The following is a 16,546-nucleotide window of genomic DNA, read 5'->3' on the forward strand; positions in this document are numbered from 1 at the left end:
AGCCGAGCCCCAGAGGAGCAGCTCCTTCTTCTTCTTCTTCTTCTTCTGCCCGGGCTGCCTCTACCTGTGTGGCCCCAGTAGCTCCCTCCTGCCTCCGGGGCTCCTCAGCCCTCCTTCCCTGGGGCCACCACCATGTGAGCCCTCCCCAGCCAGCCTCAAGCCCAGGGCCACAGGGTTCATCATTGCTTTCATAGATATACATACATACATATATATATATATATATATATACACACACATACATATATATATATATATATAAAAGCAAGCCAACCCTGTCTCCCCCTCTTCCTTTGCTTCCACAACCCCTCTCTTCTAGCCTTCCTCCTCCCCCTTGGATCTTTTAAAGAAGGGGCTTGCTTTATTATATGATCTTTTTCTCCACCACCACCACCTCCTCCTCCTCCTCCTTCCATTTCTCTCCTATATATATATATATATTTAAAAAGCAGCAGCAGCAGCAACCTCTCTCTCTCTCTCTCTCTCTGCTGGAGATCCCTGGCTTTCCTCTGAAGACCGAGGAGGAGGAGGAGGAGGCACCTCGAGAGCAGCAAAAGCGACCAGGTACTTTTGGGAGAGAAAGTGCTGCCCATGTGCTCCTCCTCTAGGCTTCTTCTGGGGCTTCAAGAGATCCAAATGGGGGGTGGGATGGGGGGGGGGGGTAATTTGGGGGGGGGTTGGAGTAGGAGAACATATATGACCCCCACTTTGGTATTTTTATTTAGTTATTTACCCCCCCTTTTTTTACATCAACCCCCCCTTTGAGCATTTATTTCTATTAAGCTTCCAGTATTTACCCCCTTTTACATCAACCCCCCAGTCTCTAGTATTTACCTCCTTTTACGTCAACCCCCCTTTGAGGCATTTATTTCTATTAATTTCCAGTATTTACCCCCGTTTACAGCAACCCCCCCCTCCTTTGAGGCATTTATTTTTGTTATATTTCCAGTATTTACCCTCTTTTATATTAACCCCCCCCCCTTATTGAGGCATTTATTTCTATTAAGTTTCCAGTATTTATTCCCCCTTTTACATCAACCCCTCTTTTTGGGGGGCCATTTATTTTTATTCAGTTTCCAGTATTTACCCCTCTAACCCTCCCTCCTCCACCTTCTAGACATTTCTCGTGTTCTCCTGAGGAGGGGATGATGGGGGATGTAGTGGTGGGGGGGTGAAGGCATTGTTACTGTGCCTGCCCCTCTTCCATCCCAATTGCATGCATGCCCTATAGGGGAGTTGCATTGGGGTGGTCCTTGGCTATGCTTCCTGGGTAATACCACAGTGTCTGAGTATTGTGTTTGTGAGTGTGAGTGGGGTTATATCTATATCATCATCATCAATCATTATCTATTGTTGCTATGATTATGAGTATGTCCTTTCTGGAGAGATTCCCTCCTGCTTCGTTGTTGTTGTGGAAAATGCTTGTCGTGTTGGGTATTATTATTATTATTATTATTATTATTACATTATTTCTGGAAATGCTTCCCCTGCCTGCTTGGATTTTAGAAAAAGAAAAATGTGGGGCTATATTATTATTATTATTATTATTATTATTATTATTATTTCTGGAGAGATTTACTCCTGATCTGTTGTTCTTGTGGAAAATGCTTCCCATGTGCCTGCTTGGGAAGAATGTGGGGTTATATTATTATTATTATTATTATTATTATTATTATTATCATCATCATTATTCTTTCTGGAGAGATTCTCTCCTTCTGTTCTTGTGGGAAATGCTTCCCATGTGCCTGCTTGGGAAGAATGTGGGGTTATATTATTATTATTATTATTATTATTATTATCATCATCATTATTCTTTCTGGAGAGATTCTCTCCTTCTGTTCTTGTGGGAAATGCTTCCCATGCCTGCTTGGACTTTAGGAAGGGAAGAATGTGGGGTTGGGGGGATAGAAAGGGGAGAGAAAAGGGGGGTGCGCCCACCCTAGTCGTGCCCCATTGCCTTCAGCCCAGTGCATGCGTTATTCTTGTGACTTGGTGGGTGTATGGGGGGGGGGACCCTTGAATGTAACCCTCGAATTGGGGGGTGGGTGGAAAAGAAGGGGGGCTGAAGGAAGGAAATTCCTCTTCACACTCCCCCCTTTCCCCAAAAGACACCTTCCCTTCCCTGCCCCCCACAATGTGCCCTTTTATTAGACTGGTTATTTTCCACCCCCAGCTCCACGTGCGACTCTGAAGCCACCAGTGGGTTGTCTCTGTGTTTGTGTGTATGTGTCTTTTTTTAAAGGAGGGGGGCTCTGTTTGCTGTTTGCACTGGGGTTCCTGAGTTGCCTTCTGGGGACCCCCCACACTCTGCCCCATCCCTCCTCCTCCTCCTCCTCCTCCTCCTCCTCCTGCCTTGGACCCCACACAAGTCGAGGCGGCCTGGACGGTGGGGGGCGACCTCCACAGGCCCAGCAAGCCCCCCCCAACCCAACCTTGGCATCCCATTGGCTGGGCAGCCCTTCCCTCAGAGTCCAGGCTCTCCTTCGACCAGTCTCTCTGGGGCACCCGCAATGGCCTCTTCTCCCATCACCCACCCCCTCCACCTCACATTTCACCCACTTGCCACATGTGCCTATGGGGTGTCTTTGCACGGAGAGTCCATCATTCTTCCACACACACACTTCACCCACTTGACACATTTGGGTTTTCTGGGGGGGTATGAGGTGCCTTTACATGAATAATTCGCTTTTCACCCTCCTCACATTCCTCCCACTTGCCACACTTGAGTTTTCAGGTGCCTTTGCATGTGGAGTCCTCTTTTCTACCCCCCTCACACTTCACCTACTTGCCACATGTGGGCTTTTTGGTGGATATGGGTTCCCTTTGCCCATGGAGTCCCTTCTCCCCCCCCCCCCCGACTTTTCATACATTTGCCACATGTGGGCTTCCTGGTGGATATGAGGTACCTTTGCACATGGAGTCCCCCCCTCACTTTTCATATACTTGTCACATGTGGGTTTTCTTGTGGATATGGGGTCCCTTTGCCTTTTCTTCCCCCCACACATTTCACCCATTTGCCACATGGGGGTTTTCTGGGGGATATGAGGTGCCTTTGTTGTTGTTGCTGATGATGCTGTTATGTTTATTTATATCCCACCTTCCTTTCAGCACAGGGAATCAAGGCAGCTTACAAATCTAAAACAGTCTCGTTAAAACCCTATAAAACACGCAAAATACAAGTTTAAAAAACAAACAATTAAAAACATTACATTATTAAAAATTAAAGTTTAAAACTCTAAAACAGAAACAAACCAGTTCCCTTTTATCCCTCCTCACATTTCTCCCACTTGCCACATGTGGGTTTTCAGGTGCCTATGGGGTCCCTTTGCACATGGAATCCCACCCCCCCCCTCACATTTCACCCACTTGCCACATGTGGGTTTTCTTGTGGATATGGGGTACCTTTGCACATGAGTTGCCTTATCTCTCCCCCCCCCCAACACACACACAGTCCACCTATTTGCCACATGTGAGTTTTCTGGTGGGTATGGGGTGCCTTTGCATGGAGAGTCCCCTTTTCTCTCCCACTTCACATTTCACCCACTTAGCACATTTAGATTTTCTAGTGAATATGGACTGCCTTTGCCTCTTCTCCCCACACCCTCATATTTGACCCAGCTGTCAGATTTGGGTTTTCTGGTGGATATGGGGTGCCTTTGCACATGGAATCCCCTTTTCCCTCCCCCCCTCACATTTCACCTGTTGCCACATTTGGGTTTTCAGGCTCTTATGGGGCGCCTTTGCTTCACCTGAGGGCTTTTCATTTGGACCTGAGGAGCTTCATGCCAAATTCTATATGACTAGCCTTGACTGAAAGGGTGGATTTTTAAAAAAAGGTTGGATATAAATATAAGCATAAATATAATCCCATGATGTAACCCCATAAATAGAACCCCATGATAAGGTCTCCTTAGGGTCACCATAAGTTGGAAACAACTTGAAGGCATACAACAACAACAATAAATTATAAATAAATACTAGTGGAATGGCACTCTCTCTGAAGAAAGATGCCAAGAAACAACATGATAGGCTCACTTTAGGATTGCCATAGGTCAGAAATGACTTCAAGGCACACAACAACAACATTCACACATCAATTTAAAAGGACAGATTAGATGTACAGTCAGCCCTCCATATCCATGTTGTTGTTTTTTATCCACCGATTCAAACATCCACGGCTTTAAACTATTTTAAAACTATGTAAATTCCAAAACGCAAGCCTTGATCTTGCCATTTTTATATAAGGGATACCCATTTTACTACCCCATTGTGTTTAATGGGACGAGTATCCATGGATTTTGGTATCCAGGGGGAGTCCTCAAACCAAACCCCAGCAGATGCCAAGGACCCACTGTACACATATTTAAACAATTCACATTTAAAATTCATCCTTTAAAATTCACAATTAAAAAATCATCTGAAGAGACTGGTCTTTAATGCTGTTTTAAATTCAGATAGTGTATTCAGCTGTTGAATCTCTTCCAGTAGGTCCTTCCACAGTTTAGGGGCAGCTGAAGAAAAAGTAATTTTGATGACTGTTGCCAACCTAGTGTTGGTGGACTGCAGTAACTATCTGCCAAAGGACTACTTGAACATATTGGCTAGATTTTATGGGAGGAGGCAATCATATAGGTAACCTGGGCCCAAACCATGTTGGGTTTTAAAGGTAATAGCTATCACTTTGTACCTTGCCTGGAAACTAATTAGCAGCCAGAGAAGTTATTTTTATATTGGTGTGATATGATCACTCCAGTAACCATATTTTACAAATTAACTTACTTGGTGCTGTGGCAGTGGTGGGAAAGTTACTTTTTTGATAAACCTCCCTGTATACCCAAGTGAGCATTCACAATGATAGTAAGCTGGTGCAATTCTGTATCTTTTCTAAGTTCGGACAAGTTGTGTGAATGAGACTCTGGATAGTGGCTTCCAGAGTCAATGGGATTGGTTTAGACTATTATGGCCTGATATAAGGCAAAAAAGGGATTGTTTATATTAGCAGAGGATATCAAAATAAGAAATATTTCCCAGGTATACAGAAGTTTTTTAATGAATTTGAGTTCTAAGCAAGAGGCTATTTTAATGGCATATAACCATATGTGTATGTGTGGTTTTTTAAAAATTAAAAGGTCTGAGGAAGAGGCTTACCCATCTCTCCTGAATCATAATCCTAGTGAAAATTAACACACATGCCTTTTTGCAGGAATAAGCTGTGAAAAGAATCAGAAATGTTTTTCTAAAACTGCATCCACACTGCAGAATTAATCCAGTTTGACAGCACTTTAACTGCCAAAGCTCAATGGTATAGAATTCTGGGGATTGTAGCTTGTTTTGGCACCAGAGCTTTCTGACAGGGAAGGCTAAATGTATCACAAAACTACAGTTCCCAGAATTCCATAGCATTGTGCCATGACAGTAAAAGTGATAACAAACTGGATTATTTCTGATGAAAGCAAAATGTCTGCTTCACCTGATGCTACAGTAAAAAGAAAAAAGGATACAATTGCTAACTATGCAATAAAAATGGCTGGTTGAGTTCTGAGGCCAGAAATACAGAAACTGCTGTTCATGTACAATATTAAACCATATTTAGTAATATGTGCACAAGCTAAAAAGAGCACATATAAAGTGCTGGATTCAAGCATTCCTCCCTAACCTCTTCTTCTTCTTTTTTTTTTTTTTTTTTTTGAATGGCTTTAGGAGGAATATGCCAGCATTCAATTTCACTTTGCCTGATGTATGGTTTTTCATTGATATGCTGCCTACGATTCATGGTTTAAAGGAAATGTTAGGTATGCAAGCCAGGTTTGTGTCTTGTGTGGGAGCCTATTAGGAAGGATCTAGACTGGCTTGATGAAAGGGGTTATTTATGGTATGTTGGGAAATAGTACATTAGAATAAGGAGAACAAAACATAGGCACTGCCTTCTTGTTCTGCAGATGGGGCACTGATATAGGAATGTAGCAGGATGTATAGACCCAAGACACACATTAATAAACCATCCTTCAAATGAGAGAATGATTTGGAGATCAGTCATTAACATCTGGACATTATGTTGAGGAGAGATAATGAAAATGATCCAATAAGCACCTCCTAAACAACTTGTAGGTATTTTCTTGTTACTATTGTTTGGCTTCTTGCTTAATGTTTTTACTCACACACTCTTTCTGTCTTTGAGTAGACAGCACATGGCAATTGCATCCTGTCTGTGGTGTTTCATGTTCCCAAAGTCAATGTCTTCTTTGCCATTGAGCTGTTGCAACACTAGGTATAAGACTATTGGAGGTTGATACCACTAACGTTATCACAAACATTCATAAGCATAAAAAATGTTAACATTACAGAGATGCAGTGTGGTTTCTCTGAAGATAGTAGTTATCCCTACCACAAACGGATATGTGAAAAGGAGTGAAATATGGTCACTGATAAGGAGTAACTGCCATACTGGTAGCCAGATGGGATATTTACCCAATATTCTCCTCAATCATTCTGTAGAGTACACTCTGTATTAAGGCAGCCTTCACCTAATGTGGCTCCATCCATACGTATGTGGATGGGCGATAGCTCTCAGTACTGGCCATTTTGGTTGGCCATAGAATTACTCAAAGATAAGCTGACAGCAGTAGATTGTTGATTATACTGTTTACATGTAGGAAGTAATAGCTGAGATTGGAAGGAAGGAAGGAAGATCCCCATTGCAACTTGGCAACTCATGGGTGCTTGCTTTCTAGTGAAAGAAGGTGGAATGGTGGGAAGATAAGATAAGTGGAATGAGGTCCCAGGAGGTAGGAAATACATTATTATTATTATTATTATTATTATTATTATTAATTTCTTACCTGCCTCTCCCTATGGCTTGAGTTAGGAAACAACAGACCAACAAATACACATTAGTTAAAAACACAGTTAAAAGAACAAACAAGACACATATGTATTAAAACAATCCACATGTAGCAACAACAACAACAACAACAACAACAACAACAACAAATAATAATAATAATAATAATAATAATAATAATAATAATAATAAGGCCACAGAGGCTAAGCAATTGGTAAAAGGAAGTCAGAGATAGGCAAAGCCGGGAGCAGAGGAAAGACTCAACAAAGAAATTAGACATTTGAGGAAAAGGGAGACTTATATGAAAGATATGTTGAATAGGGAAGGTTGTACAAGGCTTAAAAAGAAGATAACAATGTAGTTTTAATGCAGAGGAAGGTCAAAACCGAGTGAAAAGGGGGTTCATGGGAAGAGTAGCTGAAGTTCAAGGGGACACAGAGGGCTAGCTTTTGCTCACCTGGTGCCATGTTGGTGTGTTGGATTACATCTGTGATGTTTCCTGAGCAACTGATTTGCAATAATAGGAGTTACAGTCCAATGCAGCTGAAAGCCACCAGGTTGCAGAAAGCTGCACTAGGCTGTGACCTGGGAGGTCAGGGAGAAGAGGAATGAAGCAGCCAGTAGTAAGAAATACTTGGGGGGGGGGCACTTGCCATATGCCATAGGGGTGAAAACTAAGGAGTAAAAAACATCAGGCAACTGTGCAGTGAGTGTAAAAACTGGGGTGTACATCCCAAGAACATAATACAATGACAAAGTCTTTGCTTCCAAACACTTCGCTCATTTGTGGGTTTGTTTTCATCTCCAGTTTGTCTTCCAGTCCTGAATGTGTCGAATACTGCTAGTCATTGCAACTATGGGGCCGAACAGACAGGCCAAGATAAAGCTGCTTCGGGTCACTTTGGAGGTATGCTGTTTAAATGACACAGGCATCTTAAGAGAGCAGAAGCTGTGCCAAAGCCACTCTCCAGTCTTTAGGACTGGAGTGTGGCTTTAGCGCGACTTATGGCCTCTTAAGATGCCTGTGTCATTTAAACAGCATACCTCCAAAATGACTCAAAGCAGCTTTATTTTGTCCTGTCTGTTTGGGCCCTATCTTCCCCATATTTAATTTGTCAGTAAAATACTGTCTGTTGTCATTTCTTGTCAGTTTTCTTTTACATTATTTGTTACATTAGAAGCAAATATAAATATTCTGTCAAAATTGCTTCTGGCAGGTAGTCATGATACATGTAAGAGTACCAGTTTATGATTAAGAGTTGGTTCTACTCTGGTTGATCATTAGTGAGTGTGCAGGAAAGTTTATGATCAGTGATCTTGATGTAAACAACCTTTGTGATACTTGTCATTATTTGTTACTTTAAGGATGAATTTGCTACTCACTGTTCTTGGATGGCAGGTCTGCATATTTTTTCAACCATGCAGTTGATCTTTTATTGTTGATATGATCCTCACCCTGTTTTCTGAACTATTCATATATTGGATTCTTTTCAACTCTGCTAATAAAGGCTAAGGATTTTATTTACTATTATAGTATTTTAATTATCTACCATGGTTTGAATTTAGATTGTTTGTACAAACCATCTTTAAAAGTAACAACAAATTGTCCTTGATTAGACACTTTGACAATCATTTCTTTGCAGATGTACAGAAAGATAATTGAGGAAGGGCAACTACACAAACCTGAAGCTTGCTGGGTATGTAGTATCAATTTTTGGTATAGCATTACTTGAAAATATAGCCTTTAAAACAAACCAGGTTTAGCTAAATAAGACAGTTATATTACATTTCATTTCAACCTCTATTTTTAAACAATGTTATTTATTGATGTTGGTTTATTTTGTAAAGCACTTCAATTTTTTAAAATTTAAAAGAGTTACATGGATAAAGGCCTGAAGCAGAGGAGCAGCTTGGAGTGGCCTCTGGTCACTGCAGCCACAGGCGCACCCTGAGCAGCACAGGACTGTGTTGACCAGATGCTGTGGTCCCAAGGCTGCCCACCACCATGCTCTGCAACTGACCACCAGCAAGGAACAGTATTTTGGCCCTCCCTTTTAGGCTGAGTTTGGACCAACTTAGGCAGCCTCAGCGGAGCTTCAACCTGATCTGGGAGCATGTGTCATCTGAATACCACGCCCTTGGATCGGCCTGTAGCTGGCACTTTTGGCCTGTCTGTTTTGGGTCAAAGTAAATATGTCTGTATCGTGTTAAAGCAGACCCTTATTGTTTCCAGTATCTTCATGGAGAGCAATCAATACATGTTTGATCACGTGCAACATCTCCTGATCCAGTGGGATTAATTCTCCAAGGGTCCTTAGAAGTGCAGGTTTATTGCATAAATCCAAAATTAGCATGTGATCCCTTTTTCTGACCATTCAGAAATGAGGAATATTTTTGGTTGGTTGGTTTTTTGCTGTTCAGGTAATGCTGTACTCATTTCACACACCCATTGGTTTAAGGCAAACGCAGAAACCTGTCCTTAGCTTGAACATTTACAATCTGAATAATTTTACCTTTTGTATAAACTATCCCCCCAGTACATCCCAAAGAACAATTTGTAAAAAAAAAAAAAAAAAGTGGTATTATGTGAAAAACAGAAACAAGACAAGAGTGGCCAGTGCTGTCTGTCATCAGGGAAAGACACTCCTTTGCCTGTCTACCACATCTACACCGCTCCCATCCTTGTAAATAAAGTCCCAATACTTGCTTGACATTAGAATGGCAGGTACCCTTTCAGTGGCTTCTCCAGGTTCGGGAACTTCCATTCTAGAGAGATTACATTGGTGCCCTCCTTGCTTTCCTTCTCTATGCAGATGAAGACATTTTTGTTTCGGCAGGCCTTTGAGAGCTGACTGTGCAGGTAGAAAGTGCCGTATTGTTTTCCTAATGTTCCGTATTGCTTATATTTGTTGTTTTTCTTCTTAACTGTCATGCTGATAACTATTTTTAATTATATTGATAAATTTAGTTATATTTTTAACTTTTGAGTGATGTGAATTTTTTTTTTCTGTAACTGTTTTAACTTTCAGGGGTAGCTGTGTTGGCCATTTAGCAAATACAAACAAAAATCCAAGAGTGATACCTTAGTTTGGAGATGTTAGTCAGATACCTGCATGTTGTTTCAGTCCTTAGTAAAGATGTTATGATGGGGAGGATATCTTTTGCAGACAGACTCCTCCTCCTTCTGGCCATGAGGCAATAGGGATAAGCCACCTTGAGTCCCAGATGGGGGGAAAGAGGGGTTGTAAATAAATATAGTAGTAATAGTAATAATACCATGTAAGACAGGAACTTTTCAGTGATGGCACTGTTGCTGTGTAAATAAACATCTTGTGTAGAAGAAGAAATGTTTATTGATTAGCCCTTAGGCCATTTCAAAATAACACAAAATAATGCTTGTGGAGATCCATCATTTTAGTTTTTAGTTTAGTTTTTTTGTTTGTTTTAGAAACAAACAAGTCTTTGATATACTGCATTTGGTTTTCAATCTGCTTTGTTTTAAATTTTAATCTGGTACTATTTTAATTGTCATGTCTTTATGGTAATTGTTAATTTTTGTGTGCAATTGCTCTTTTAAGGCTATGACGTTTCTTTCTGTGACAGTAAAATGAGGTACTGTATATACTCATGCATAAGTCTAGAAATTTTAGTCAAAAAATTGACTCCAAAAACCTAGGTCGACTTATCCACTGGTCAAATGTAAATATTATACTCTGATTCTTATTAAAAAGGGAACCATCCCTTGGTGAAAGGCAAGAATGCAATCTGTCTTAGAAGCACTGACCTCCCTCTACTTTCCTTTCCATCCAACGTTTAGTGTGAGATAAAACAGTTATGCCTGCCATAATTTTGTAGGTTCTTTGGCATTGTTTTCCTTTGCTTCATCATTTAGATCCTTTGTTACATGCCCTTAAGTTTTACCCTGAACTTATACAAGGGTCATATCAAAATCCACAATTTTGCCCCCAAAACCTGCCCTTGACTTATACATGAGGTTGACTTATAGTCGAGTATATATAGTAAACACAAAGTATAGAGACTAATTTTCCTGCAATCAAGATAAATTATTATAAATACATTAACAGAATGCACATTGGGTACTTTATTTTCATGATAAAGTTCAACCACAAACATTCAGAATTTGCATCTGAGGACACAGAGCATCAATATCCTGCTCTATATAGACGCCTGATCCATATTATTTCACTGATTTCCAGTGGAGGCTTTTACATGTGTTCTTTGATTATCTCCTTTGCATTCATTGAGCTCCACACAACATCAATGAGAGTTTTCCCCCAAGTAAACTCAACCAGTGTGCTTTAGTGGTTAGAGTGTTAGACACAGATTCAAATTCCAGCTCATCCTTGAAATTTATTGGGGAACTTTGTGTCAATCACTGTTTTCCTGTTTAATTAGCCCAGAGTTATTGTGTGTATAAAATAGGAAGGGGGTGAAAAGTATATATATTGATGTCTTTGGGAAAAGGTGGATATAATATAACAACAGCAACACTGGCATTGTAGCATGTAACATTCATTTCACTGAAAAGAGTGCAAGCCATTGCTACTGAAGGTGCTAACTAAATATATAAATTAAGGCCTTAATCCAGTTCAACCAGAGTTGATAAATTGAATTAAGTAATCTGACATCTGTACTAATTTACCAAGCTTATTTATATTTATTTATTTACCGTATTTATATCCCACCCTTCAGCCCTAAAGACTCTTTAGTTCCCTTTGATTAGTGAGCCTACTCATTTATTTAATCATTTTGAATTCAGCAATTTGGATTTAGAATTGAGTGTTTAATGACAAAATATTCTATGATGGAAGCCAGTGGAGTGATACATCTAATATGAATGATGCTCTGTTTTGTTTGTTTCTTTTTGGTCCCTTAGATTTAATCAGCTTTACAAAGACAATGATCCCAAAGACTATGAGATAACTGCCACTGGGTAAGCAAGAGGCTGGCTGGGGACATTATTCAAATTCCAGAAAGGTGGAAGAAAAAGCCCCGCTGGCAGGCCCATCTGTCCAAACCTCTGGACACAGTGTTCAGGAGCTGTAAAGGGCTGTTTTTACGCTGGGAGCCAAGACGACAGCCATAGCACCTGTCACACTGCAGAAGGAATTGGGAAAGAAGGAAAGTAGTATCACCATGGATAAGGACAACATGGCCCTACCTGACCAACAATATGAATGTGTAGCTGAGATTGGCGAAGGAGCCTATGGAAAGGTGTTCAAGGCGCGGGACTTGAAGAACGGCGGACGCTTCGTAGCCTTGAAGAGGGTGCGAGTGCAGACAAGTGAGGAGGGAATGCCGCTTTCCACCATCCGTGAGGTGGCTGTCTTGAGGCATCTGGAGACATTTGAGCACCCCAACGTGGTCAGGTGAGGAAGGAGGGCAGGGCATATGTCAAATGGGTTCCATCTCAGTTATATTGACTGAGTTAAGAAACTTTGGATGTTCTGAACATCAAGCTTGTACTGTATATGTAGATTGACTGCACACTAGAATGGAATGAGCTTGAAGTGTGCTGAAGCAAATGCCTTGCCTGCCAGCCTAACCCATCTTTTCTTCAGCTCATCCTCCCACGCATTCAAACATCCATCTCCAGAGGCATAGGTGTGTGACTTAAGTATTTGGGTGGATGGGCATGAAGCCATCTGTATGCCCTGATTTTCTTCAGTACAAAAAGGAAGAATGAAGTTCTTTTGTTCTGGGTACAAGCAGTGCCCAGTACAACTGAGGCTATTCTTTTAGCCCTGCTAGATGTTTATTAACATGGTTATAAGCACTCTAAGCAACTTTGTAGACTTAGAATTTGTTATGGAACAAACTTCCTCAACCTGGCAGCTCTCCTGGTGTATTGGACTACAACACCCATCATCATCACCAAGCACACAGTACTAGGGTAAGGATGATGGAGTCTGGGATCCAACAGCTCTGAAAGGCACTAGTACTGTGGGGAGAGAATGGTCCAAGGCATGTTGCTTTTTAAAACACCTCCTTCCACAAGATTCAAGGAAGTGAATGTTAATATCGCCACAATGCCTGAAATTTCTTTTAACTGTAATCTTAAATCCAGCAAACTGTGTTTGATACAAATGTTTACAGAAGGTGATTAGACTTGGATTTCATTGAGATCAGAAGGAACAGATGTGGATAAACAAAAATATTGCTGAATAAGCCTAAACTATCAGAATGGTGATACACATTATTATGAATTCAACAGTGTTTCAATCTGATTTTTAAGGCCATATTGGTGGTGTCTACTCAGGCATGTTGAATCACAATTGTGAAGTAAAACAGAAAAATATGCTGCCATTTGGTGTGAAATATACAGGCCTGCTCAGGGAAAATAATGTGCTATTGAATATAATTGGACCCCTTCCCCCAGTAAGTGGAATTGTATAGGATTGTAGACTTAATTGTATTTTACCAGGCAGTGTAATAGTTGATAGCCCACAAAGGCAGACCCATTTTCTGTTCTGCATGATCCTGAAAGCTGGAACATCATGACTAAGGACAGAAGTCAAGAAACAGAAATGACTATTTTTCATTATTAATGTTTCCATATATGACAGTATACCAATGGTTTAAAACAGTCCATGGCTGTCAGCAACAGCATGATCTTGTGTGTTCAAATCTCCCCTTTTTTGCTTGTTGTATTCTTACTAATGGTGATAGTTGAAGAGGAAGATTCATTGACCACTTTCATGGGTGTAGTCCCAGTAGTTTAATCATACATGTCTTTAGATGAGTAACACATTAGATATGTGATAATGTGAGGTTCCAGTTTGCATGGTGATTAATCATAAGAGATCTTGCCTTTACATAATACCAGGAATCATAGTAGAATTTGGAGTCAAGCTGGGAGTTTAACTGAAAACTTCCCAGCAATATCTGCAAGTATATAATTAATTAGTAGTAAATCTTGTCTATTTTGGAAACCACTCAGATAAACAAGACTACAATCTTACTTACCTGAGAGTAAGGTCCCATTGACTTTTTCAAATGATTTTTATTTACTTAGGTCAACAAGAAAAGCAGCCATTTGCTGAGAATCAGTAATATTCCCTTATCTGAATTCCTATGAGACTTTTGTTCACACTTGATAGGACAAACATTCATTCTTAAATGTGAGACTCTCCATAGAGTGTCAACACATTTCACATTTTTCAGATTGTTCGTTACAAAGCCTCAAATTGTTTTACTTGAGGATTTTTTTAGGGGGGAACTGCTCCTTACCTTTTGGTAGTCCCTTAGAATTAGTGACTAGGTCAGAAGATTCAAACCATTTCAAATGCAAATTCCTGTAGGAAATCTTTGTTTATTTTTATTCATGCTTAAAGTAGATTAGATTAATCCTAACATTTGAAACCAACATGTAGGTAGAGGTTTGAGTAGTAAGGCTAAAAACTGGAGAAGGTTCCTGTACCTTTAATAACTGCATGCGCGAGAAAATTTTAGCAGGTGTTGCTTGTCACACAACCAAGTAACCAGCTGAAATTCCCTTTTACAAAGCCCTTAAAGGTACAGGAGCCAATTCTGTTTCTTACTCAGGCAATCCTAATAGGGGCAACTTGAAAAGGAGATAGTTTTCTCTGCATTCAAGTATCCTCCTGTTTTGTACAGCAGATTGCATATAGGTGCCTCATTTGTACTTAGAAATTGAATTTGTAAGTTTTAACCTTGAGATTTCAGCTGGGATATATTGAAATCAGTAAGGGAAAGAAACAGTAGAAGTAAGAAGATGGGATTATAAAGGATGAAAAAAGGATTCTGAAGGATTGGATGAGAAACTGGATTTTCTAAAATTTGTGCAGCTGTCACCTTGTCCCCCTTGTTCAAGGCAGGAAAAGGGGTTGCAATAAATTAAAGATAATAGTCGACTTCTTTTTATAATTGTTTTAGTTTAAGCTTTAAGTTAAATGCCAATTTAGCAGAAACAAAATATAATTCAAAGACATATCTGTGTTAGTTTGGAAAATCAGTATGCAAAGGGATCTTGCAGCACCTTTGAGACTAACTGAAAGACAGAGGTTGGCATAAAGTTGAGCCTACTTCCTCAGATGCATTTGCAGTCCAAACGCATCCGAGGCACTAGGCCAAAGTTTACAAAAGCTCATGATACCAACCGCTACTTTTCAGTTAGTCTCAGAGGTGATGCAAGATCCCTTTGCATAAATGAAATACTGTAGTTACATTTTCTCCCTTCCTGATAGAAAAGTAATTCAATTGGATTGTTTAGTTTATTGATAATTAACTAAGTATATTAACCCATTTCTACTAACTATTTGTGCAATATTGTCTAGTCCGACCCAGCAGTGGCTCCCCAGAGTCTCAGGCAGAAATTTTCCTTCCTGTCTGCTACATGAAACTAAACTGGGAATGCCAGGGACTGGACCTTCTGCGAAGTCCTTTCTTATATTCTTCCTGGACACATGTGTGAATAGTCTGTGTATGTGCAAAATTCAAGGTTACTAGTGGAATTACACTGCTGAACTAACGCTAGCTACATTTACAACAGAAACTTTAGTTAAAAACATTTAAAACTCTCTTGGAAATAATGGTCCCTTTATGAATATTCTGTGTTTCACCTTTCCCCTACTAAAAATCAGTCAAAGTTAAGTCTCTTCCATAAAGTATTAGGCATACTTACTGCATAAGCACATCCTCACTATTTATTGTTTTCAAGAGTGCCAGCATTTCAGATACATTTGGTAAGATAAATTTAGTGTATCCAGCCCAAAGTTGAAATGCAAAGATGAAATGCTTAATTAGCCTTTATTGTGCACAGTAGATAAATCTGGCACAAATATGTTCTTGAGTTATGTAAGTTACTGCTGCTCTGCTTGCGGAAAACATGAAGTATGCATAGACAAAGGAGAGACTTTGCCAGGAATAAATGACATATTGGATTCAGGAAATTCCTGTGTGTAAAATTAGGAGTATTTCCTGCTGTAATGCATCTGTAAAAATTCTTCTTTTGATTATAGTTGTTGCATTCAGCTCCATCTATCAGTTTATATGTACAGGAATCTGCATTTATAGAATATGATTAAGAAGTACAGCATTTGAAACAAAATGATTATGTTATGGATAGATAGTAATATGTTTGATTGGACTGTAGATCATAACAAAACATGTAATTTGCATTACATTAAAAAAACCATAATTTGGATTGCATTTCTTTCATCAGGGTTCTCTTTATGCAGATAAGGCACATGGACTTTTGTAAGCCACACTGCCCTTCAGTTGTTGGAATTGCTTTTTTTCTTAAGCATGGCTTCATAAGTATTTTGAGGAGTCAGCTCTCATAAACTTTGAATACACAAAACCCTCACTAGATTGCAGTAGTTGGAACTCTGTTGCTGTTGCTAAGGAAGCTGCCCAAAATTCTGCTATATGTAGCTATTTCCAGTAAAATTAGCTATGTGTGATGGAACCAATGATTTCCAAGCCTCACAAAGGCACTCAGTGCACAATTTCTTTTGGAAAAACAACAACACATCATTCCCTTTCTTTTTTGTTGTTTGTTAACTCCCAGGGCATTCATTTTGGAAAAATCAGTTTCACCTCCAAATCATGAATCAGCCACTGCAAGATGTAATGTGACAAATAATGTTCCCTGAAATGTGGAACCCAGCTATAGTGGAAGCATTAATAGTAGTGTAGTTCCTACACACAGCTCATAAGTAA

The 16,546-nt window shown here is 39.9% G+C and overlaps 1 protein-coding gene across 1 annotated transcript in view; it reads left to right on the plus strand.

The window, feature by feature from the left end:
* Positions 1-308: 308 nt before the first annotated feature.
* CDK6 (cyclin dependent kinase 6) overlaps positions 309-16,546 on the plus strand; it is a 123,004-nt gene continuing 106,766 nt past the window's right edge. Inside the window, exons 1-3 of the mRNA XM_089533214.1 lie at positions 309-564; positions 8,485-8,538; positions 11,739-12,231. Of these exons, the coding sequence (XP_089389340.1) occupies positions 11,999-12,231 (233 nt within the window). The 5' untranslated portion in view covers positions 309-564; positions 8,485-8,538; positions 11,739-11,998. The remainder of the gene's footprint in view (positions 565-8,484; positions 8,539-11,738; positions 12,232-16,546) is intronic.

The sequence above is a fragment of the Sceloporus occidentalis genome, unplaced genomic scaffold (assembly GCF_023333645.1).
Source record: "Sceloporus occidentalis isolate IW3139 unplaced genomic scaffold, rSceOcc1.0.p SCAF_7, whole genome shotgun sequence".
NCBI classification, from domain to species: Eukaryota; Metazoa; Chordata; class Lepidosauria; order Squamata; family Phrynosomatidae; genus Sceloporus; species Sceloporus occidentalis.